At 34.9% G+C, this 23,585-nt stretch overlaps 1 protein-coding gene across 2 annotated transcripts in view; it reads left to right on the plus strand.

Moving 5' to 3' along the window:
• GPA33 (glycoprotein A33) overlaps positions 1 to 22,775 on the plus strand; it is a 27,591-nt gene extending 4,816 nt beyond the window's left edge. The window contains exons 2-7 of one of the 2 annotated variants that reach the window (XM_026664056.2): positions 9,880 to 10,040; positions 14,065 to 14,275; positions 14,965 to 15,129; positions 19,979 to 20,089; positions 21,749 to 21,872; positions 22,470 to 22,775. In XM_026664056.2, the coding sequence (XP_026519841.1) occupies positions 9,880 to 10,040; positions 14,065 to 14,275; positions 14,965 to 15,129; positions 19,979 to 20,089; positions 21,749 to 21,872; positions 22,470 to 22,578 (881 nt within the window). In that variant the 3' untranslated portion in view covers positions 22,579 to 22,775. The remainder of the gene's footprint in view (positions 1 to 9,879; positions 10,041 to 14,064; positions 14,276 to 14,964; positions 15,130 to 19,978; positions 20,090 to 21,748; positions 21,873 to 22,469) is intronic. The other variant, XM_026664057.2, reaches the window with a different exon arrangement.
• Positions 22,776 to 23,585: the final 810 nt, after the last annotated feature.

Genomic DNA, 23,585 nt, shown 5'->3' on the forward strand with positions numbered 1-23,585 from the left:
TTCACAGATGAAAGCAGGTTCACACTGAGCACAGGTGACAGACGTGACAAGGTCTGGAGACGCTGTGGAGAACGTTCTGCTGCCTGCAACATCCTCCAGCATGACCGGTTTGGCAATGGATCAGTAATGGTGTGAGGTGGCATTTCTTTAGGGAGCTGCACAGCCTTCCATGTGCTCACCAGAGGTAGCCTGACTGCCATTAGGTACTGAGATTAGATCCTCAGACCCTTGTGAGACCATATGCTGGTGCTGTTGGCCCTGGGTTCCTCCTAATGCATGACAATGCTAGACCTCATGTGGCTGGAGTGTGTCAGCAGTTCCTGCAAGATGAAGGCATTGATGCTATGGACTGGCCCACCCGTTCCCCAGACCTGAATCCAATTGAGCACATCTGGGACATCATGTCTCGCTCCATCCACCAATGCCACATTGCACCAGAGACTGTCCAGGAGTTGGGGGATGCTTTAGTCCAGGTGTGGGAGAAGATCCCTCAGGAGACCATCCGCCACCTCATCAGGAGCATGCCCAGGCGTTGTAGGGAGGTCATACAGGCACGTGGAAGCCACACACACTACTGAGCCTCATTTTGACTTGTTTTAAGGACATTACATCAAAGTTGGATCAGCCTGTAGTGTTTTTTTCCACTTTAATTTTGAGTGTAACTCCAAATCCAGACCTCCATGAGTTGCTAAATTTGATTTCCATTGATAATTTTTGTGTGATTTTGTTGTCAGCACATTTAACTATGTAATGAACAAAGTGTTTAATGAGAATATTTCATTCATTCAGATCTAGGATGTCTTATTTTTGTGTTCCCTTTATTTTTTTGAGCAGTGTACATTTACAATCAGGTATTTCAATTCTTTACTATATATTTCAGGTAAAATTCCCAGTAAAAATATCTCTGGTTTCAAGTCTATATGCTTTTTTGTCATTTTTTCCGACCACGTGTGGATTTTAGTCCAATATTTTTTGGCATCCGCACAAGTCCACCACATATGGTAATATGAGCCAGGTATCTGATGACATTTCCAACATTTTTCAGATTTGTTCTTGAACATTCTTGCTATTCTTGTCGGAGGAAAATGCCACCTGTAAAACATCTTATACAAATTTTCTTTATATGCTGTTGGCCATTGTCATTTTATAATTTTGAGACCACAATTTTTGCCATTTCTCTAGATCAATCCCATATCCAAAATTCTTCCCCCAAGCAATCATTATTTCTTTAACTTGTTCTTCTTCTAGTTTAATTTCTAATAAATATCCATACAATTTTTTAATCACCTTTTCATCAGTACCTGTCAAAATCTTATCTAAGTCAGTCAGTTTATCATAGAAACCTTCTGTTTTAGAATCTTTGTCATACCTTGAATGTAATTGCGCATATGAAAACCAATTCATCTTTATACCTTGTTCCTCTAATTTTTGCACAGATTTAAGTTCACCCTTTTCATTCAATATTTCACTATATCTAACTGTTTGTTCCTTTTTGTATATTATAGGATAAGAAAATGCTTCAATAGTTGATAACCAGACTGGAATTTTCAAATAACATTGCCTTTTAGTCTTCTCCCAGTTTAACCATAGAGACTCCTGTATATCATGTCTTCTAAAATACCCCTGTGTTTTAGTTCCTTTATACTATAGAAAAGCATGCCATCCCAACAACAGATCATGTCCTTCTAGTGTCAACAATCTAGTATTTCTTAATGTTATCCATTCCTTAACCCACATCAAATTTGTAGCTTGGTAATACAACTCCCAATTAGGCAAACCAAATCCTCCTCTTATTCTGGCATCTTGCAAAAGTTTTAACTTTATTCTTGCTTTCTTACCTTGCCATATATATTTCAACACAATTTTATTTAAATCATCAAAATAATCTTTTCCAAGCCTAACTGGAATTGTTTGGAACAAATATAAAATTCTGGTTAGTATATTCATCTTGATTTTTGATATTCTCCCTATTAATACTATTAATTACAATGTTGAAGTCTGGCTTGTTTATTATATCTGATAAATTTGTGCTGAATTGATATTTGTTGTGCGGTTATTGGGTTACTGGCTGCTAGTCTGTTCCATTAAGAGGAATATCTTCATTGAGAACAACTTTTTCCCCAATTCCACCTTTCTCTTCTTTTTTCCTTATTTCCCTTTTTTGTTTTGTTGAATTAAATAAAGACAAGAGGAAAAGAACACAATAAACTATTCTGCACAAATAGATTACAGTAGCAATGGATTGCTTCATTAATCCCAATTGTATAGACAGATTTTATTCCCATAATTCATCTTCCTATCTATGCTTCACCAGTGATCATAGCTTTCCTGTTAAGTTATTTATTATAAGGGAGGAAATCCAGGGTTTTTTTTCCCATTAAAGGAATCGGTTTGTCGGATCCTTTAGACAAATCTCTCATCCTTAAGGTAAGTGTTTTTGTTAGATGAAGTCTAAAATCTCATAGGATCTTGCAAATGGATTGCATTTTCCCTAAGGCTCCAACTTTTTCCATAGCTTTGCAAGTCCTTCGCTTTATTTTTGCCTTTCACAGAGTTATACAACAATACTAGTATTAGACTAGTATGGTTGTATTAGACTAAACCAAAGTGATTTTACTTGTCTTCCTTATTCTTTTTAAAAGGCCAAGCCAAAGTCCAAAGATTATATATTCTTTCACCCCATCTTATCCAGGCAGGTGCACATTATAAAAACACAGCATTATTTGTAATATAAATATTATAAAGTAATACATTATTACTATTGTATTTGCAGTAGATAGACATGCTGCTGGTGTGCATAGGAAAGGAAACCATTTACTTTTAAGAAGTTTTCAATACGAGTGCCCTCTCTGTCCTTACTAGCTTCCCAAGTCTTTTTCATAAATGGCCTGTGCCAATGGCTAGTTGTGCAGGCACACATAATTCATTTTACTGAGATGAAAGAGGGAAAACTATCACAGATTGGTTCAACATTACCTAATCAAAATACAAACATTACTATCTAAACTAAAGATTGTGGGAAATAGCACCTTGTTGACAACTGTACAAAGAGCCCATCAGGGATATGTTTGCTTTTTAAAACTGCCCCATAGAGATGATTGGGTAATATTTGAAGACTATAATATGGGAAATGTCCATATTATAGAAATATATGGAGGGAAACTTCTGATTTTTCTGTTTTAGGGGACTATGGGTACAAGTAGGCTGCTATCTTTATGTCTTTTCTTTAAATAGAAATAATAATTTGAAATGTTACTTTACAGCCAAATGACTGAAGTTCCAATCAAATTGCCTCAAAAATCTCAGCAAATTTTAAACTGTTAAAGTTTTATAGTCTAGTTAGTAGGACTATTTCTTGAGTTGTATTTTGGCTGTGTTGAATACTTTATATGATCAGAAATACTTATATTTATGTATTTAGGGAACTCAATGAAAAGTACACCCTGGATGCTGTAATTATATTATTTTATACTTATATGCAAAGTCCTGCACTCTAATTAGATTTATGTGTATAGGAACTCCACACAACTTGATACGGAGCAACTGATTGCAAAACATAAATGTACAGTGTGAAACATGATAAATGAAAACTAATTTGTATTTAATACTGTATTGAATTATGACCTTTTAAAGAGTTGGCAGTCATTTTTGCCTCATCTTAGAAATCTCACACTGTTTTTGAATGTTTTATTACAGAAATAGCTTATATTGATTTCTTTTGTCCAATGTAAACATGCTTTCACTTGGAGATAGGGAGATAACATAAATGTCAGTTATGGTCTATGTATCATTCAGATGATTATTTTCCTACTGATATTGAAATTTGTAGTAGCTACCAAATTTTGTGAAAGATAGAGGAGGAATGATTTCACTAATGATGAAGTAGATGCTTGTCTTTGGGAAGGTTAAATTATACAAGTAGAAGTGCTTACATATTTGAGTACTTTGGCTTCAAATATATATTTCCTGAATGATCCAGAAGATCATATGTGAAAAATATAAAATGTTATGTATACTGGCTGTGAATTGTATATTATTTTCTCTTTTAACATTTTATAGTTTCCACTTAAAAATCTATAACATCTGATCTATAACATCTCAGCAAATAAATAAACAAGTAATCATAGTAGACCATAAAGGGCCAAGTGACAGTTAGAGTCTCTGATATATAATAGCTTCCGGTATTTTTCTGAAGGAATCAGAGTTTAGTCTCCTGTGTCTTCTTTTGTCTGGCAGTGCTTTGGTTTTCAGGCTTTGAGCCTGAAGAAAGGGTAAAATAAACCCTAAGAAGGGAATGGGACAACTTCCCACAGCCAACTTGCTGTGGAAAACTCACTGCAGCCAACTCACCACAGCCAACTTACAGCAGGTGAACTCACCACGGCCAACTCTCTCTAAGACAACTCATTGTGGGAGAATTTAACAATGCTATTTAATTATTTAAAATAAATAAACAATTATTTTAATTTTTGCCATTCACATGTTATTCTGTCCCTCCTATTGCATCCTTTCTTTAATAATTCTATTCCACTATTTGTTTGATATTAGTGTAACTCTTGTCCTATGGAAACCAGGCCATGGAGAGTTGTCCTGCAGCAAGTTGGTTGTGGATAGTTGGCTGTGGCTGGTTGGTTATGGCGAGCTGGCTACAGCGATTTGTCCAAGACTCCCCCTAAGTGTGCCATAATAAGGACCCATTTCTCTGAATATGTATATGTTACGCTTATATGTATGTTCTCAACAATACTGAAAGTTGAGAATTGAACCTAGATTGAATTTATGTTAAGTTCGCATATAACATATGCAGTTTACTTAGCTTTGACTCAGTATCATATGTGAATCAAGTTATTATGTGGTATATAAACTGTGGTTTAGAGAATTATGTGAACCCATCCAAATGTTTAGTAAACTATCTAAACAAACCATAACTTTGCATGACATAGTGTAGGAACAAGCAAGAAATGTGTTCCCACAGAACAGAGAATCCCACAGATTACAAGCTATTTTAAATTTCTATCCAATAGAATACAGCTTAAATTATAAATTTTGCATATGTATCCAAACTAAAAAAACCAGTCCTTATTTGTTCAATGGGAGAGGAAAGGTTAGTCTTCATATTTGTGCAAAGAATTACAGCCTCTTTTAATTTGCAGAGTCTATTTTGTGAAGGTGGGAGAGAGAAAGAAAATAAGAAAATATAAGATACTTAGGAGACCATAGAAACATCTTAGAATATGAACATTCCTAATCTTAAAGCTCCATATCTTTCATTTGGTTAAATGTTTGCAGGTGTGAGAAGTTTAAGAGAGTCTCAGATTAATTTGGTGACAGAGTAAATTTTCAGATAGTTTAGCAAGTACAGTAGAACCTCTAGTCACAAACGCTTCTGATCATGGCCAAATTGTGTTTTGACCAAAAAATTCACATTTGTTTTTCATGGCCAATTTTCCTTTCCACTCCATTTTTTTTGTAAGCATCAAATTTCCAAAATTAGGTTTGGGTCATGACCTAATCAGGTTGCGACCAAAGTTATGGAATGAATTATGGTCGTGACCGGAGGTACTAAGGTATATGAATGTTACCTTCCAATGTTCCTTCCCCTCCCCTTATATAAATATAACTTTCTGGGTATTTTTTTCTCCATTTTCTCCAAAGGGCTATGCTCTCTTCCATTCTCTCTCTGAATGCTAGCTTTATGATCTGAATTTAAACTGAAACCAGATATATAATGTTTCCTCAGAAAATTGACTTATCTCAGACAATTGTGATATACAGAACATAAAAGAAAACCTCGTGAGCTTCCTGCTGATCAAAAGTTGAGTAGGCTTGTAAAAGCTTGCCTGCTGGCAACAAGCCTGTCTGTTGACACTGAATTCAGGTCTAAGGACTGTGAAGAAAATTAACCAGATACCTTGAAACATTAGGAAATTTTTTACAATGTAGGGGGCATATTGCAATCTACGTAGACCAGGGTTCTGCAAAGTTGTCAATACAGACCCTCCCCTGGGTTGATGGGACTATTCCAGGATTTTCAAAATCTTAAATATAATAATTAGGTCCATTATTTGATTACTCAAGTTTTCAGGAAATTTCATAAGAGTAAAGTGGGTGAAACCAGCATTGTAAAACTATGCATTGGTAAGGTGTGGAGCCAATAAAGGTATAACAAGGACTTTGATCACTTCCTTCTTGAGTCAGAACACATTTTATTGCACTGTAAATACAGAGTAAATACAGAAAAAAAATACCCATGAAATCAGATTTTGGGGATTATTTTTTCTCCCTGTTTCATCTTTTACTCTGTACAATGCATACAGTACCTTATGAACAGATCACTGTACATCGAGTGTTTCCAATAATGGAATTTCATGGATTTCATGAAATTTTACAATAACTTATAATTCTTTTTTGTACAATCCTTCCATTATTCCCATTATTTGTTTCAGTATTTATTCTTGACATTTTCATTAAGAAAGTAAAAATCAATCAAACGTTTATTGTCAATGCACAATATGTGTAAAATGAAATTGAAATCATTGGTGCTGGCCCCGCAAAGGCTATCATATTAAACCTAATTGTGGTGTTTATGTTGCATTCAGAAGTCTGACAGCCCACGGATATTTCTCAACCTATTTTTCAACCTATTCGTTCAGCTGGCTATGCTTCTATATCTCCTGCCCAATGATAGGAGAGTAAAGAAGTGCTGACCAGGATGTGAATCATCTCTGAGATTTTTCCTCACTCTGCTGAGGCAGTGGGTCCTGGCGATTTTGTTCAGTGATGTCAGGGGATAGCCCATAATTTTTTGTGCTAAAAATTAGATAGCTGCCCAGCTCTTTAACTAGAGCTGTTAAAGGCTACAAGTCTGATGTTATAAGCTGTCTTACATATTGGCAAAAAAATAATAATCAGAAAATAAAATACAAGTCAAGACCTTGTTGATGATCCAAACTCTGTCAAGGACCTTGGACTACTCATTTCTAATGATCTAAGTGCTAGAGCCCACTGTAACTACATAGCCAAAAAGGCATTAAGAGTTGTTAACCTAATCCTACGTAGCTTTTTCTCTGGTAATATCACACTTCTAACTAGAGCATACAAAACATTTGTTAGACCAATACTTGAATACAGCTCATCAGTCTGGAACCCACATTACGTATCTGATATTAACACAGTTGAGAAAGTTCAGAAATATTTCGCAAGAAGAGTTCTCCACTCCTCCACTCGTTGCAGAATACCTTATGCCACCAGACTTGAAATTCGAGACCTAGAAAACCTAGAACTACGCCGCCTTCAGTCTGATCTAAGTATAGTATATAAAATCAAACATTGCAATGTCCTACCTGTCAATGAATACTTCAGCTTCAACCATAACAATACAAGAGCACACAATAGATACAAACTCAAAGTAAACTGCACCAAACTTGATTGCAGGAAATACGACTGCAGCAACAGAGTGGTCAATGTTTGGAATACTCTACTTGACACTGTGGTTTCTTCCTCAAACCCCAAAAACTTGAACCTTAGACTGTCTACTATTGACCTTACCCCTTTCCTAAGAAGTCTGTAGGGGGTGTGCATAAGCGCAACAACGTGCCTACCGTCCCTGTCCTATTGTTTCTTTTTATTTTTCTTATATGTATCCGTTTCATGTATTCATAACTATGTTTATACTTATACCTATTATCTTGTAAGTGATTGACAAATCAAATAAATAAATAAGCTGTTTAAAATTGTGGCAACCAAAAAGAACTTGAAAAAAAATACACATTTTTCTGTTGTGAGGGGAGGCAGTAGGAAAAATCATAAGAATAAATGCATGAGAAAGACATTAGAAATGGCCCCTCTTGCTCATCACACCAGGGCTGGCATTTGTATGTAACCAAACAAGCACATTTGATTGATGGAAGGAGCCATGATGACCAGATGGAAGTTTTGAATATTTCTGGGTCAGTACTTAACATATCCAGATCATGTAACTGGAAATACTGCTGCCTCAGAGTCTGCAAAGATGATCCCCATGAATAGTGGTATTCTTCAATTTGGTAGTCCCCAAATACATTGAATAGAATTTTTCATGTCAAATAGTAGTATTTTTAATGAGATATTCTTTTCCTATCATTTATAGTTTTTAACTCAACACTCTATCAGCAGAACTAGTAGGTTGGTTTGTTTCCTAGTTTCCTTCCTTTCTGCACAGATTGGTGTTACATCTAAAGAACTTAAATATATCCATATTATAGTGAGGGTTATAGTGAGCTATAATCCGTGAGTCTCACAAAACATGAATGAGCACACAGCCACAACCCACACACATTGCTTCTAGCAACACCTCCCTCTGCCTGCTGTACTAAATAGATCCCGGTGCAGATCATCAAGAGGGGCGGGGCCTTTTCCTGAGCAATCTGGCAGACCTCTGTTTCTCTGCCCTGCATGGTCTGAGATCTACCACAACAGGCAATTCCTCTCCCTCCTCTTCATTGGTCTGCAAGCTGTTCCCAGCTGAAGCCTGTTCTACTGGCAGTTCAGAGTCAGATGTGCCAGGAATAATCTCATTCTCCCTCGAACCAGCTTCTGAGAAAGAGTTGGAGGAGCTGTCCAAAAGACACATCACAATATGTCATCGTTGAGGCTGGATAAGATTTCACTCCCCTGGACTGAGCTTGTACACAATTAGGGGATCTTCCTGGATGACAATTCCTGCTTGAAGAACAGGAAGCAGTTATAGCTAAGGGAAGGCTCTCCATAGATTCATCTCGTGTGCCAATTGTATCTTTTCTTGCATGGGAATGCCTTGCTCACGAACAGTCATGCCTTGATCACTTCCTGTATAGTTTACTCTACATAGGAGTGTCCTTACAAATCACCTGAGTACTACAACTGACCCAGAATACAATGCTGCATGCAGTGCACAGTGGTCTGTGATGGAATGTAGAAATGATCTTGGGAGATGAGAGGAGCGGAGAAGATATGCTGCCTTGGAAACATCAGATGCACTGGAAAGCCCACAGCTGCATAAAGAGCAGAGAAAGAAACTCAGAAACAACTCTTCCTAAATTATCATGAAGTAAAAAAGATAGTTTCAAGATTCCTTTAATGTAGTCTTACAGTAAAGTAGAATTAGCTCATCTGGTCTGTTTCCTGTCTGATCCACATGGGAAGGCTGATATACTCCCACGTTGTCCAACATTACATTGTATTGAATGAGCTACATGGATTTCCAGTCTTCTTTCAGGTATAATTCAAGTTGCTATCTTTTACAGGACCAAGTTATTTGTGGGTTTTGCCTCTTCCTGATAGGATCTGCCCATCCCACCAGATTGGATAGGATAGCACAGTCCAGGTACCTTCCCTGAAATGCTGGCTTATTGGCAGGACCTCAGAACCTGCCTTTTCTGACAGTGTTTCTACCTTGTGGAACTCCTATCCTTGTGGAAGTCCCTTGTGAACAATCTAGCACACCTCCACCGTTTAGCCTTCCAAAAGGCCATCAAAGGGGTTTTTACTGAGTCACTGAAAAAAGTAATGGTGTCTGTTGATGGTTGTTGTGGCATCTGAGTTTTTAATTTTTGCTTTATTTGTTCCTGTTTTTATGGTTTTGTTGTGACTCTCCTAGAGTTATGCTTTAAAGTCTTTTAAATAAATAGATCCAGCTGTATAATTACTTGGTAATTTGGTAGTGGGTATTTTAATAGGAAAGTGTCTATTCAAAAGCTAGTTTTCCTTCGAAGACTTTTTTTGTGTTCATTTTTCCCATTTTCTTAATGCTTTAGAGGGGGAAGGTTTTCAGGAATACAAAATTCATAAAGCATTTTTCCCAACCATGATAATAGAGACACATCTGACCTTTCTGTTTCTCTTTGTGTATATCTTTGCCAGTAGTAGCAGCTGTTCATGCGATTACAGTATCAGGACCTTCAAAGGCAGTGCAAGCGATAAGAGGAGAGAATACCACCCTACCATGCAACTTTGAAAGTACTTCTGCAGAGACAAAAGATTTTGTCTCTTGGAGGGGAAAGTCATTGGGAAGTGGCTATATGGTAAGATATATACATATGCACTTGTGGGGAAAGTGTGATGGCTGGGCATTTTAAGGAAACTAAGAATCTTTTCTGACCTCTATTAATAGCAATAGCAACAGCACTTAAACTTATATACTGTTTCACAGCATTTTCTAAGCAGTTTTACAGTGTTGGCATATTGCCCCCAACAATCTGGATCCTCATTTTACTGACCTCAGAAGGAGGGAAGGCTGAGTCAACCTTGAGCTGGTGAGACTTAAACTGCTTATCTGCTGGCAGTCAGCAGAAGGAGCCTGCAATACTGTATTCTAACTACTGTGCCACCACAAGGTCCTATAGGTGGAAATATATTTCAGATAACCTAGTATCGAATTACATAAAGGCTTACAAGGCAAAGCCTGTTCTCAGTTTATGCTCAGAAACAATTGGAAATCAATATAGTTGATTAAGGTCTTCAGTTACCATCTTTAAAGTACATGCTAAACTCTGGTCTGGCAACTACTTCTTTTCAATAGTTGACTTATCCAAAATCTGATCCAGGTTCTTTCTATGTACATAATAATTAATTAAAATAATTGACCCGTAGGCATGAATCCCTGATCCTTGAAAAGTACATGTCTTGGAGCAGGGTGTCAAACTCTCATCTTCATGGCATCATCACGTGATGTTTTATCACTTTTTTCCCCTTCACTAAACTGGGTGTGGGCGTGGCCAGTGTGTGACGCATCTGGCATGCGGGCCGTGTGTTTGATACCCCTGGTCTAGAGTAATAAGTACGGTTTTGTTTTTGGTAAATCCAAAAGGAAATCAACCCTGACTGTTCTTTGGAAGGACATGTGCTGAAGCTGAAGCTCAAATACCTTGGCCACCCAGTGAGAAGAGAGGGCTCATTGGAAAAAAAACATCAGAGTTAGGAAGGATTGAAAGCAAAAAGAGAAGGGTATGGCAGAGGATGAGATGGTTAGCAGGTGTCACATTTCAAGCATAAATTTGAAATAGCTTTATACATTCAAGACAATTTCTCTGGTGATAAATACCAACAATGAATATTTTTATGAAAGTCTTATTTAAGATTGGAATATAATGTAAATGCCAAACTTAAATGTTTAAATGGTACATCAGTTGTAAAAACAGGTATTGTCTATAATTAAAAGAAACATTCCAACTAAAACATTCATCTAAATCATGGAAATTCTCAACAATGACAATTGTACTTTATTTCATTAAAAAATACTTTTTAACTTCATTCCATGTGTTAACATAATTATTTTGTAATAATATATAATTCATGTTTGCTACAATGATATCCAATTATTTAACCTTCTTCTCAGTCTTAAAAGCCATTGTGTTTTTTTATATAAATTTTTTATTAATTTTCAATAAACAAACATACAAAACAAAACAAAAAACATGAAAACATAAAACTTCTTTTTGGAAAGCGGCTTAATTCTATTTTATTTATTTCATCTCAATTTAAATCATTATGCTTATATCTTTTGTCTGTTCTGTTTCAGTTATCTATTATCTTTTCTCATTAACACAAAATTTCTCCTGTAATCACTGATTGAAGTATGACCCCTTTATATCTTTCCCCTAAATTTAACACTTAAAATAATATATAATTTTCATTCGGATTCTGCTTAGAACATTCTAAAGCTACGTACTATATTTTAAAATAAGAAAAAATAATAAGTTTATAATATAATTAAAACAATAATCCATAACAATTAAACTCTATCGTTAAGTCTTAAACATTTTACACATTCCTTTTAATAATTTATCCCATTTTATAATCATATAATGTTCCAGTTTTCTAACATTATTTCAAATACAAATACAACAATACATTCTTATGTACTTTTGCAGAATCTCTTTTTTAGTTATATTTTTACCCATCATCTCCTGTTTCTTTACATCTTGTTTCAAACCTTTGTAGCTTCTCTTCCCTTTTTCCCTTCCTTGCTTCTCCAATCTAGCCTTTTTACCCCCTTGTCTCTTGATCTCCACCCTCTTCTGTATTCCTCTTTTCTGTTGCTTTCTGACATTGTATCGATTTTTCACCTTATTTTTCCCTTTTTTGGTTGTTTTTTTAAGTCTTAAATTCTCCATTCTCTTTCCCCCCTTTCCCTTTTCTTCCCCAGCTAGAGTTGCTTGTTCGTTAAAGATGGCTTCTTCTTCATCCCAATCTTCTTGTTCTTGTAGTTTCTCATAAGTAGAAATCGCCATTTCTAAGAAATGGAAAACAGAGCCAAAAGAGCCCTTCCCTTCTCGTTCCTCTTCTTTATACTTTTTTTTTTTTATATAAAAGTTTTATTGATTTTAACAACAAATAAAAACACATAAAACATAAAACATAACATAAGAACATCGTCATTCTTCATAAATTTACAGACAGTGTATCACAGTGTATATATAGAATATATATATATATTGGTTTTGATAATATTTTTAGAATATTATATTAAGATAGATTTGGTATGATTTTACGATTTGTTATAAATTAACTAAATTATAGTTATCTCGCTTAAGCATGAATTAGTTAAATTATAGTCAAATGATTGTTTAATAAGGATATTGGGATATATAATTGTTGATTGATAATATGAGTTATTATGTAACATAATTATTATGATGACTATGAAATAGATGCACAAAAAGGAGTGATAAACCAACCGATTCTTTATACTTTTTGAATTCCATTTTCAGTTCATCGACAAGTAATGCCATTGTGGAAAAAATTTTAAACAACCCAAATGTTTTTAATCTTTCAAATAATAATTTCCAAAAGTCCCAAAGTCACCAAGCAATCCAAATGCACACAGACTGTTTCATTTAACACTTTCTTCTTTTTACACTTTCTCTTCCTGTTACAGTTACAGTTCAGTTGCAAAGTTCCAATTAAAATGTATCTTTTAGAAGTCTTGTTACAATTTAGCTCTAGTCTTGTAAATTCCAAGCAGCCTTCTCCAGCAAAATCTTAATATTAATTCTTTTCTTTTCCCTTCCCACTTACAGCAAAAAAAGTTTTTTTCCCCAATGTTCAGAAATCTTTATTGTCCCCTTGGCTTTAATTTTCCAGTTTAATTACCTGCTGATGCCAAAGCGGGTTTTTCCGATTTCTCATTCATCTGCTGTCACCATAAGGAAGGAGAGTGAGAAAAAACAAACTTTCCCTTTTTACTTTCATTCGCTGCTTTTTCCGAGTCTTCTTTGGGAGCGATGTATCTTTAATGAAATTTAAATTCCAGGGTATTTAAATGTTACTTGTTATCCCGGTCAGCCAAAACTTTCACTTCTCAGCTTCCTCCTGCACATTCTTATCCGGATGAGAGCTTCTTTGTGGCGGCCATTGCTGACCGCCGCTCCACCGCTTTCAGAAAAGGGAGTTAAGCCAGCTGAGGAGGGGGGTTGCGATTCCCCTGGACACCTTCCGGATCTCCCCTATCTCCAGTTACCTCTACGAGGTAACTATAGCCCCAAATCCAGCTGGATCGGGGCACTCCAGCGGCGAGCGCAGCAGAAACCGCGCACGATCGCGGATTCCTGCCGTCGCTGAAGCCCTGCAAACTGAAAGTCCAAAAAGCCATTGTGTTAATCAATTATGTTTGAACTTGTATTTTCATATTTTTATTAACATCTTCACCTTCTGTTTATTAATCTTAAAACTTGCTGATGCACTAAATTCTTTTACTTTACCCATTAATAATTCAGTTCCCCTTTAAAACCAACACCAAAACTCTTACCTTTTTTTAAAAAAAATTTTATGCCCACAGCCCTCTCATCTTATTTTATATCTCTACACAACATTTCAATACCTAAAACAAGAACAATTCTTTCTTAACAATTACTTGTGGTTTTTCTGAAGCAGAAATTGATTTTACTTGTACATTTTATTGGATATAAACATAATCATTACTTTAAAAAAAATAAGTTGAGAGGGCAAAAAGCTTAGATGGTAGAAGAGAAGTGCCTACTGGGTTTCTTTATGCAAGCAGTGGGAATCTTACTACTACACTAACATGTACCCTTCTTTCTTATTTAGGGAGAATTTTCTAGGAAGATGTTTGATGGTACTGAACAGTTTATACCAACTTACGAAGGTCGTTTAAGATTCTCTAACAATTTTGAAAATGGTGATGCTGGAATTACCCTTGATCAGGTGACCATGCAAGACAATGGAACTTATGAATGCTTAGTTGAGATAAGAAATGTATTCCCATCAAAAAGCGTCGACGTAGAACTTTTGGTCCTCGGTAAGGCATTCATACCTTTGTATTTCTGCCAGTCCAATATCTGGATTCAATAGTATATACAGTAATCAGTAGTCTGAAATACTTTGTTCAATAATTTAGTGTGAAATAAAATAGACACAAACTGTTGTATATTGTAAAAATTGTTGTACAATGCAGGGATATAGAATGTATTTTAACATTTGAGAAGAAGTACCGATGATCCCTATGTCAGTTTGCTATATGATTGAAATAATCAAGAAGATAGGAAACTATCCTATATTTAGTCAGATGAACCCAGTTTGTCTTTTCTGAAGATTTCTAGAATATGCAGTGTCTCAGAAGAGGATTTCCCCATCATTTGCTAAATAACATTTTAACTGGAAGTGCTGGTGAAAGAATTTCAGACTTATGTACTAGAAGAATGGGCATTGTCAGCAAACTGTGATATTTTCCTCATTATTATATATCCAGAAGTCTGTATGAACAGGCTAAACAGGAAAGATAAATTGCATCTCTATTAAAACAAAGTTATTTCTAATAAATGAATTTGAAAAACTAGAATTTCTGGTAGGCTTAAAATTTAAAAACTAGGGGATGGGATTTGTGTGTGTGTATATATGTGTGTGTGTGTGTGTGTGATGATGATGCTTCTCTCCTTATGTTACTGAACCTGTTCATGGTTATTGTTTTCTTCTCATCTCTTTATCCAGTGCGTCCATCCGATCCAATGTGCAAAATTATTGGGAAGCAAGTATACGGTCAAAATATTAACCTCACTTGCAATTCTGATGAAGGATCCCCAGAACCTAAATATACCTGGCAAAGTTATGATATACAGAACAAAAGCCGGCCACTTCAAGGAATAGCTGTAGGAGGTATACTCTGACTTCTCATTAATATAAATTATTTTTAACTTCTATTTTGTATGTTTTTAAGTCTATCTTCATCTTGAGAATGGTCATTTGAATTCCTTAAAATAATTTTCAATAAGGGGGAAAAAGTATGACATAATATGTTGTTTGACTCTGTTCAAGAGCCACCTAGAACATATTTTTCCTCTGCCTAAAAAACTTAAAATTTGAATGGTCAGTCAATGGTTTACTATAGGTTTGACTTTAGCATCCATTGTTTTGATACAGGTATCTGAGCCTGCAGGGCCAATTTCATTCTCATAACTTTGAAGCTTTGGGAAATAGATGGTAGTTTTAAAAGAATTTTACAGGGATTTTACAGATGATCATTTCTAAGTATTAATAATAGGAATTTTCTTATCTAGAACCAGCTTTGTTTGAACTCCACTTCTTCAAGTTACAATAATAAGCCAAAATGCTATTGCTGCAGAATGAGAAGGAGAGGCCTTGGTAATGAGTACCCTTTTTTTAATTACTGAAGGCTGCATGTGCTTTAAAAAAAACAAAAACAAAATAGTTTTCTCTCTATCCTGAGCATTTCTACAATGCCTTTATTTTTCATGTAGTTCTCCATTGTCCATTTCCTTTTAGCAACAGGATGATATAATGATGCAGAAATGAGTATCTCAGATTCCAACTATAAGCTCTCATTTCTTTCCAATGGGAGGTTGTCCCATACTCACAATCATTCTATTCCCCATAGTAATTCAGAATAGTTGCTTGGTTCTTGTTCCATGGCAGTTAAAACAAGTACTTTATGATCAGAACATATGATTCAATCTCACTTCTACATTGAAGTCATATTCATTTATATGACTGATATCATAAATAAACGCTGTTAGAATATCTATAATTTTGAAGTCAAAATGTGTGAGCCCGGTTACCTGGGTAGAACAAAACACTCAACTTTGCTGGTGCAGACAAATGAGGCAACGTCATTCAAAAATGTTACTGCTTATTTTGGGACAGGGAATCACAAGCAGTTAAATATAGCTGCATTTTATATATTAAACGTGTTTTATATCCGTTTTGAATGTGAGTTCCAAGGTTCCATTGGAAGGAATGAAATCATGTCAGTTTCCAGTAGTTTGTGATTTTCTCTCTATCAAATATCTTGTTCATTTGATACTCTCTCAGCTAGACTCAGAAGAAGACCATCTCACTGAGGAAATATTATTCATTTTCTTTGAACCTTATGTTATCATATTTCTTCAACTGCACAGTCAGAAAGAGCTGTCAGCCATATTATTAGGCCAAATGAGATGCCAAACTGCTAGGCTCATGTGGCACATTCTGGGAGGTATCAAGCTTGTATAGCTTCCCATAACATTCCACATGATCCTAACAATGATACTTAGCTTACTCTATTATACTTAGTATGACATAATACTTGGCTTACTATAGCTGTAAAGCGCTACCCCATTGTACAATATTCTGTAAACTGAAATGTAGTGATAATTGAAGGTGAAATAAAAGATAACACCATCTTGTTTAATTCACCAGGCCTTGAACAAAATCTGACACCAACACTGTAATGAAAAGGGAAGTTAGCTTTTATCCTAGAACATATCAAGTAAAGCCTTGATTAGACTACTGAATTGGAAAGAAAATATACTTGCTATACACCAGATAGATCTATAGATGGTAGCACCGGATCAAAAAATCTTCCCTAAATGTTAATAAATTGCCTGTATAGCATTGCTTATTTCTTTTTCTTTTATTCTCATTTTTCTTATAAAATAGTATAAGAGAAATATTATCTGTAAATTTATAATACAGAACAAGAATAAAGATCAAGACTTAATCTTTCTGCCTTTTTCTCTATTTAAACATTATGATTCATGTGACTGAAATTGAGACTATATATAAATGACAAAGTATAAATATTCACGTAAAAGCACCAAAATTGAGTAAGCAACAACTTCAAATTGTTTGGTCAATATACTTTATTTACAAATGACTTGGTTTATTGTACTTCTTTACTGTAGGAGTCCCCTGTGTAATATATAATAAATTAAAACATTTAAAGCAATGTAAAAAGCCTATAATGTTAAAAACAAATGTAAAAACAATTTAAAAGTCTACAGAGAATACAGCACAACAGATAAAATAAAAAATTAAGAGTAACAATAAATAATGGCATAAAAATAAAAGAATGCAATCATAATAATAAGAAATGGAACATGTATCACAATAAAATATTAAAGGAAATAATTTATCCAAGACATTTCACACATTTCTGTACAATACAAATGGAGGATTCCAAGTTTGCAGATTCTCTATGCTTTTTTTAAACTGCACATTACATTTCTGTTCAGCTTCTTCACTCGATCATTCTTCTCCATTGTATGACCTTTGACAAACACAGAGTTTTTAATTCATTCTATTAGAAGATTTGCATGAAAAGGAAATTCCCCCTTATTCATTCTTCTTTGAATGTGCAGTTTTCACTCTATTCAGGGGCTTTATTTTACAAACCAGCCTACCTGATTCAAGAAAAAGCTCTTCATACTGCAATGTACAAATGAATTGACTGGGAATCTTTGGAGATTCAAGTTGGTATTATGGGAGACATTTCTTGCAACATTTCAAAGTTAGATTACAATTTATTACTTATCCCATGGAGAAGAGAATTATTAAATGTATGGAAAATGATCAGGTTCATGACATTTAACTAATTTAAATTATTAATTTAATTTTAGTCTTTGATCTAAATTTATTTGCTTTCTAGTGCATGGTCCAAGCACGATACTGAAGGCTAAGTATGGTTCCCGAACTATTTAGAATATGCACTGTATAGCACTTTTTTGGGGGGGGCAAATAAAGAAACATTTGAAATATTATTAGGAATGAAGCTTAGAAATTTCTATATAACACATCACTTCATATCTATGACTCCTGCTCCTACAGGTAAAGCAAATATTATTTACAGTCCCTTCTCCATTTATTATTATAGTCAAGGTAATTCCATGAAGGAGAGAGAAATAATGCTCAGTCATCCAGAGCATGTCATGGATAATTTTCAGCCTTGACTTATGGATATTAGTCTAACTTTTCAATCACTACGCTACAATGCCAAACTACGTTAAGGTATAGATAGGTATTCAACAAGATGAGATCTGCTGAGGGCCCACTTTCAATGCCAAAGTCACGGCTACTGCTCCCTGTGATTATCATTGCATTTCACTTGTCATTTCAAAAAAAAAAAAGTAGCATTGTAACAAGAGTAAGAAGATGAAACACTTTCTGAAACACATTTTCCCCTCTTTGAGGAATATACAGTTTAGATAAGAAGGCGGAAGCATGTGAATAAGCAGCGGGGAAAGAAGGTGTAAAAAATCCATGAAAGACATTTTGTCTGAAATTTCTTCAAAACTGGCAGCCAACACTGCCCTCATGGCTTTCATCCAGACGCTTATAGCATAAGCATGCACTCATAAAAATGTCCTCTCTCATCAGTGCGCTATGATTTTGTAATGTTGATTCTCATAAAGAATGAATTCTTTGGAAAGCTGTAGAATACTTTCCAGATGATAAGATCATCTTTGCCTAACCTACATGGATTGTTGATAGTCCAACTGTCAGGCAGAATGCTTTGCTGGCATGTTAGCTGTGTTCTATTACTTAAAGGTTTATGAATGGATGCGCCATCTTAGTCACATGCACTATATCAAGTTTGTTTACAATCCATTGCACAGAGAATGCTGAGATCTGTACAAATTTCACTAAAATGTCTCACCTGCATTTTATATTCACAATTGTTAAAAAATATGCTACTTCTAGATTTGTAAAAATATATTTCCTTATCTGGAAATAAATCATAAGGACAAGAAATCAATTTATATATTTGGAAATTAAAGCAGAACTCATGTACAGTTTTGACCCACACTTACTATTACAGTTAGTAAATAGATAGCTGAGTTCTAATTATTATTATGTTCTTTTACATAGTACATCCTTTAATACAATACATTCCCTGAAGGATTTAATATATCATGCAAACCTATAAACCTTAGTTTACCAACCATAATGGCTGTGCTTGCACAATGTACATTATATTCAGTTAAAAGCAAATGAACCATGTCATGAGATTTTCCCATTGTGCAGAGTTAAAGTCCTGCCCACCAATCTTTGACTGCAGAGAAAATTATACTGGTATAAAATCTGTTTTCTTTTTCTATACTACCTCTCTTGATTCTGTTCCCACTTCCTGTCAATTATCTGACTTCTCTCAAAGGTAATTGGTGACAAAATCTGACAGATTTTATATACCTTTAGGCTGTCCTTGGATTGTGTTCAAATAAGGTGTGTATCTGCGTGAGGGGAATATTACTTTAAGAGTGATAGAGGTAAGGATGACTTGAGCCTGTCAAGGGAGGGAGATGCCATTGAGAATCAGCAGAAAAAGATGTTGCCAAGGCATTAGTGTCATAGTTAGGAGTGGAAGGAAAAGGACAAGGAACAATACACTATGTGTAAACTCAGCCCCTGGTTGATTATAGGTACTCTCTCTTTGCTTAACTTATCTTGCCAGGATCATTGAAAGTAAAACTCGGACGAAAACATGCTAGATGACTTCTTGACTTCTTAAATGACAGGTGTACTAAAAAGATTTAATAGGATTGCAAATCAGGCCAACAAACATAGCAACTGAACTACAATGATTTGTTGTATTATGCTGTACAGGTTACATCTGCTATGAGAACATTATACTATACTGATTTTATATATGATAAAGTAAGGAACAGGTGAAAAAATACTTTTCTGCTTGAACCTGCTATATGATCAGGTTATTTTTCTTGTTTTCTACTAGGAATGCTGATGCTGAAAAATGTTTCTATAAACACGACCGGATATTATATCTGCCTTTCCAAAAACACTGTTGGCGAGAACAAATGTAATCTCACGGTTGCTATTCAACCTCGTAAGTATTTGGGGATGCTTGGATGGGGTAGACTTAAGTAGAAGAAAATAAACTCATCAGTTTTTAGATCAGGCAGAGTAGTTCACAATAAGAATTATATGTTTTACTGGCAGATGCCTTCCAGAGTGCTGTCCTACAGTTAAGCATTGAACATTGCTCGTTCACTTTTTAGAGGTTTTCCTATATGATATTATCAGATCATCCTCCATTTATGTTTTGTCCACAGCAGAACTCCTTTTCTGCCCCTAAAAGATATATTTGCAGTATTTATAGTGATTTGTTATGTAGATGTTATGTTTGTTATGTAGAGGCAATTACACATCTTCGTGCCACAAAAGACTATTTCCAATCAAAAAATATTTTTAATTGATTTAACTGCTTTTGTTTGTTTGCTGTTTTTAAAAAGGATCTTAACTCAAAACATCGTTCAAATTGTTGTAGTTTTTAAAAAAAATTAGTGATGTTTTTTCATTATGGGGGGAAAGGGAGCTGTTTTATTGTTTGCATCTACATTTCATGAAACTAAATATCTGGGCAGTAGCTCCACAATTAAGGACATGTGAAAGCACATTTAGTAACTGTGCCTGAAGAAGGTATTGTCAGATGAAAGTCCAGATGCATTTTGTTTGTGCAACCTATTATGTTCCATCTACCAGAATGCCAATGCGCAAACAAAAAGATCTAGATTCTGTTCAATTAACTTGTTTATCAAGGGCAGTTTGTAGCAGTCTCTCAGCCCCCATTATAAATAATGACAGCAATTTCTGGCCACTATGATACTGGAAGTAATGAAAACAATCAAAATTTTAAATGAGAACAAACATTGAACATTCCAATCATGCCCACGTGTCTACTTTCTTCCCATACAGTACAATCCTTAACTTAACTTCACTTCACACATTTTAAACATTTCTCACCTATTAATTAAATGACTCTCTGTGTTTATAAGTAAAAAAGATAATGTCTGTCCTCTTTATTAGTGCAGAGCAGCATTTCTCAAACTTGGGAACGTCAAGATGTCTGGACTTCAAATGTCAGAATTCAACTCCCAGAATTTGGGGAGGTTGATGTCCACATTTACATTTTTTTTAAATGCAGTAGAACAGGGGTCCCCAACCCGTTTGGAACCGGGCCAAAGAAACAACGGGGAGCATGCACACAGCTGCACTTGCCACTTGTGCAGAAGTGCCCCTCATGCCCCTGTCGCCTCCCACCCTGCCTGTCCACAAAGTTGCAAAGGTTGGGAAATGCTACATAGAAGACAGTTTTTAAAAATCTTCATTTATTTCCTGATAATTTTTTCAGTAATATTATTATTTCTTAATATTATTTATTAATATTTCAGAAATAAATAATTTCAAAAATTTCATTTGAAATTATTTATTAATAATGTTTTTACTTCAGGTATAAGTAATGTCAGTTACTATTCATAGACAGGTAGGCTAGAATCATATTCTACACCCAAGAGAACCATACCCTGAGTTTTTATTCCTTTTATGGAATGTTCTGCTGCTCAATTACTCAATATTCTTTAGTACTCTGCTGATATTCAGGATATTTTTAAACATAGGGATTTAAACAATCCCTAACAAAGTCTTTTCCAAAACAGCCAAATAGCTTATCAGTTTTGCAATAACTGCTAATCTTTTCTTTCTACAGCATCCATGAACATTGCTCTTTATGCTGGAATCATTGGTGGGATCCTTGCTGCTGTCATTATTATAAGTGTTTTGGTTTATTGTTGTTGCTGTAGGAAATCAAAGAATAAGGACTATGAGGCAACGTGAGTGTCCTTTGGTAAAAAATGTGGGGATGAGATGGGATGGGAAGAGACAGACTGTCTATTTTAAAGGTGGAGTATAAATGTCACACCTAGGTTTTTTTCCTCAAGATTATTTGCAGCACTGTCCACAGTTGAGCTAAATACAGCTTAGTAATGTCAGTATAGTTCGTAAAAATGGGAAATTTGCATACTGTGAATTAAAATTTAGTCAGTATTTTCCTGACTCTGCCACTATTATTCTACACCTCCAGATTTGCTCTTCCTTGCCTTTCTCCATCCACTTTGGTATTGATTGAGTTTGGAGCCTCACTTACCTCATTTTTCAAGAATTTTCCAACTCTCTTGAACTGTTAATCTGAATCTGAAAAGATGCTACTACACTCTATTTTTTTGGCTACAATAGGCTAACAGAGTTGTCCTTCTAAATGTTCTTCAATAATGATAGTATGATTTTTATGATTGCAAACTACCTAGAATAGCTTCTTAGGTGAGAGATATGCAGCATATAAGTTTAATAAATAAATGAAGTAATTATTATAACTATTTTTAAATAAAAAACTCGTCCTCTGAATTAATCATTTTATGTCTAATTTTTAGGGAGACAGAAAATACATTCCAACCTAAACATGAGAATGTTCAAATCCGGGGACCTTCTACAGAAGAGATTGAAGATGAAGACAAAGATGAACGAAGGCCACATGTGTGATTTGTGTTTCAGTTGTTTCGAAGCAAACACTTCCAAATCCTTCTTTCCAAAATGAAGAGAAAAAATGATTTATAATCAATATTACTTGTTATTCAACAAATGGGACTTTAATATATGCATTAGGAGTAGGATGAAATAGAAGATGAATAACCATATAAAAGATACAGAAGAAGGATAAAAAGGAGGCACAAAGCCGAGTAAGAAAAGCTGAAATAAAAGGTACATCAATTTCCGGGATGCTTCTCATATGCTTGTTAGAAAGAAAAAAAAAAAAACCTTGGGAAATGTTATCTTATACCATGCATTTTATGCAAATACTTTATGAAGCAGATGAAAATTCTTCAACATTGATCTTTTCTGCTGCATTTGGAAAACAGAAGCAAAATTAAACTCATCTCAGTTGCTGTGGAATGCTTTTATAGTGTAAGACAAATATTAAAAAATCTATGACTTCCGTTATGATTAGTTAGTTATCTTGCACCATCTAGGCACTGGATACTTGATAATCATTCGGTGGACAGGGTGCAAATCATACTAAAGCTATTAAGACAATGCTTGTTCCCCTACTATTCCACTGATGACATATATATTTAGAAAGATGCAGATTTTCCCTAAATTGTATATATTACTCTTGCTATATTCACTACTTCAATATCACAGGTATTTATTGAGCAATATGTGCACCCATTGTGTCTCCAACTGGCTCCATAATTTTGTTTCTGGGTTTTTATTTAAATAGCCATGCTCTCTTCTGATGCTCTAACACAAGCAACCACACAGCACTTGTTTAGAAAGGAAACTGTAGGTGCCTCTCCTGCTATTCAGAAATATTTAATTTTCACTACTGTTTTCTGCTTTTTTCTGCTTTCTGCTAGCACTGCACCAAAGCCAGTGCAATTATGCTAATACACACACACACAAAATTGCAGCTGGCTATAGCTTTGTATATATGGTCTATTAATAATTTTTATTCTAATAATTTGCTACATTTTGGAAGTTGATTTTTT

Source organism: Notechis scutatus, chromosome 5 (assembly GCF_049901735.1).
Source record: "Notechis scutatus isolate UNSWTSFEM ecotype Mainland chromosome 5, rNotScu1.2, whole genome shotgun sequence".
Taxonomy (NCBI): domain Eukaryota; kingdom Metazoa; phylum Chordata; class Lepidosauria; order Squamata; family Elapidae; genus Notechis; species Notechis scutatus.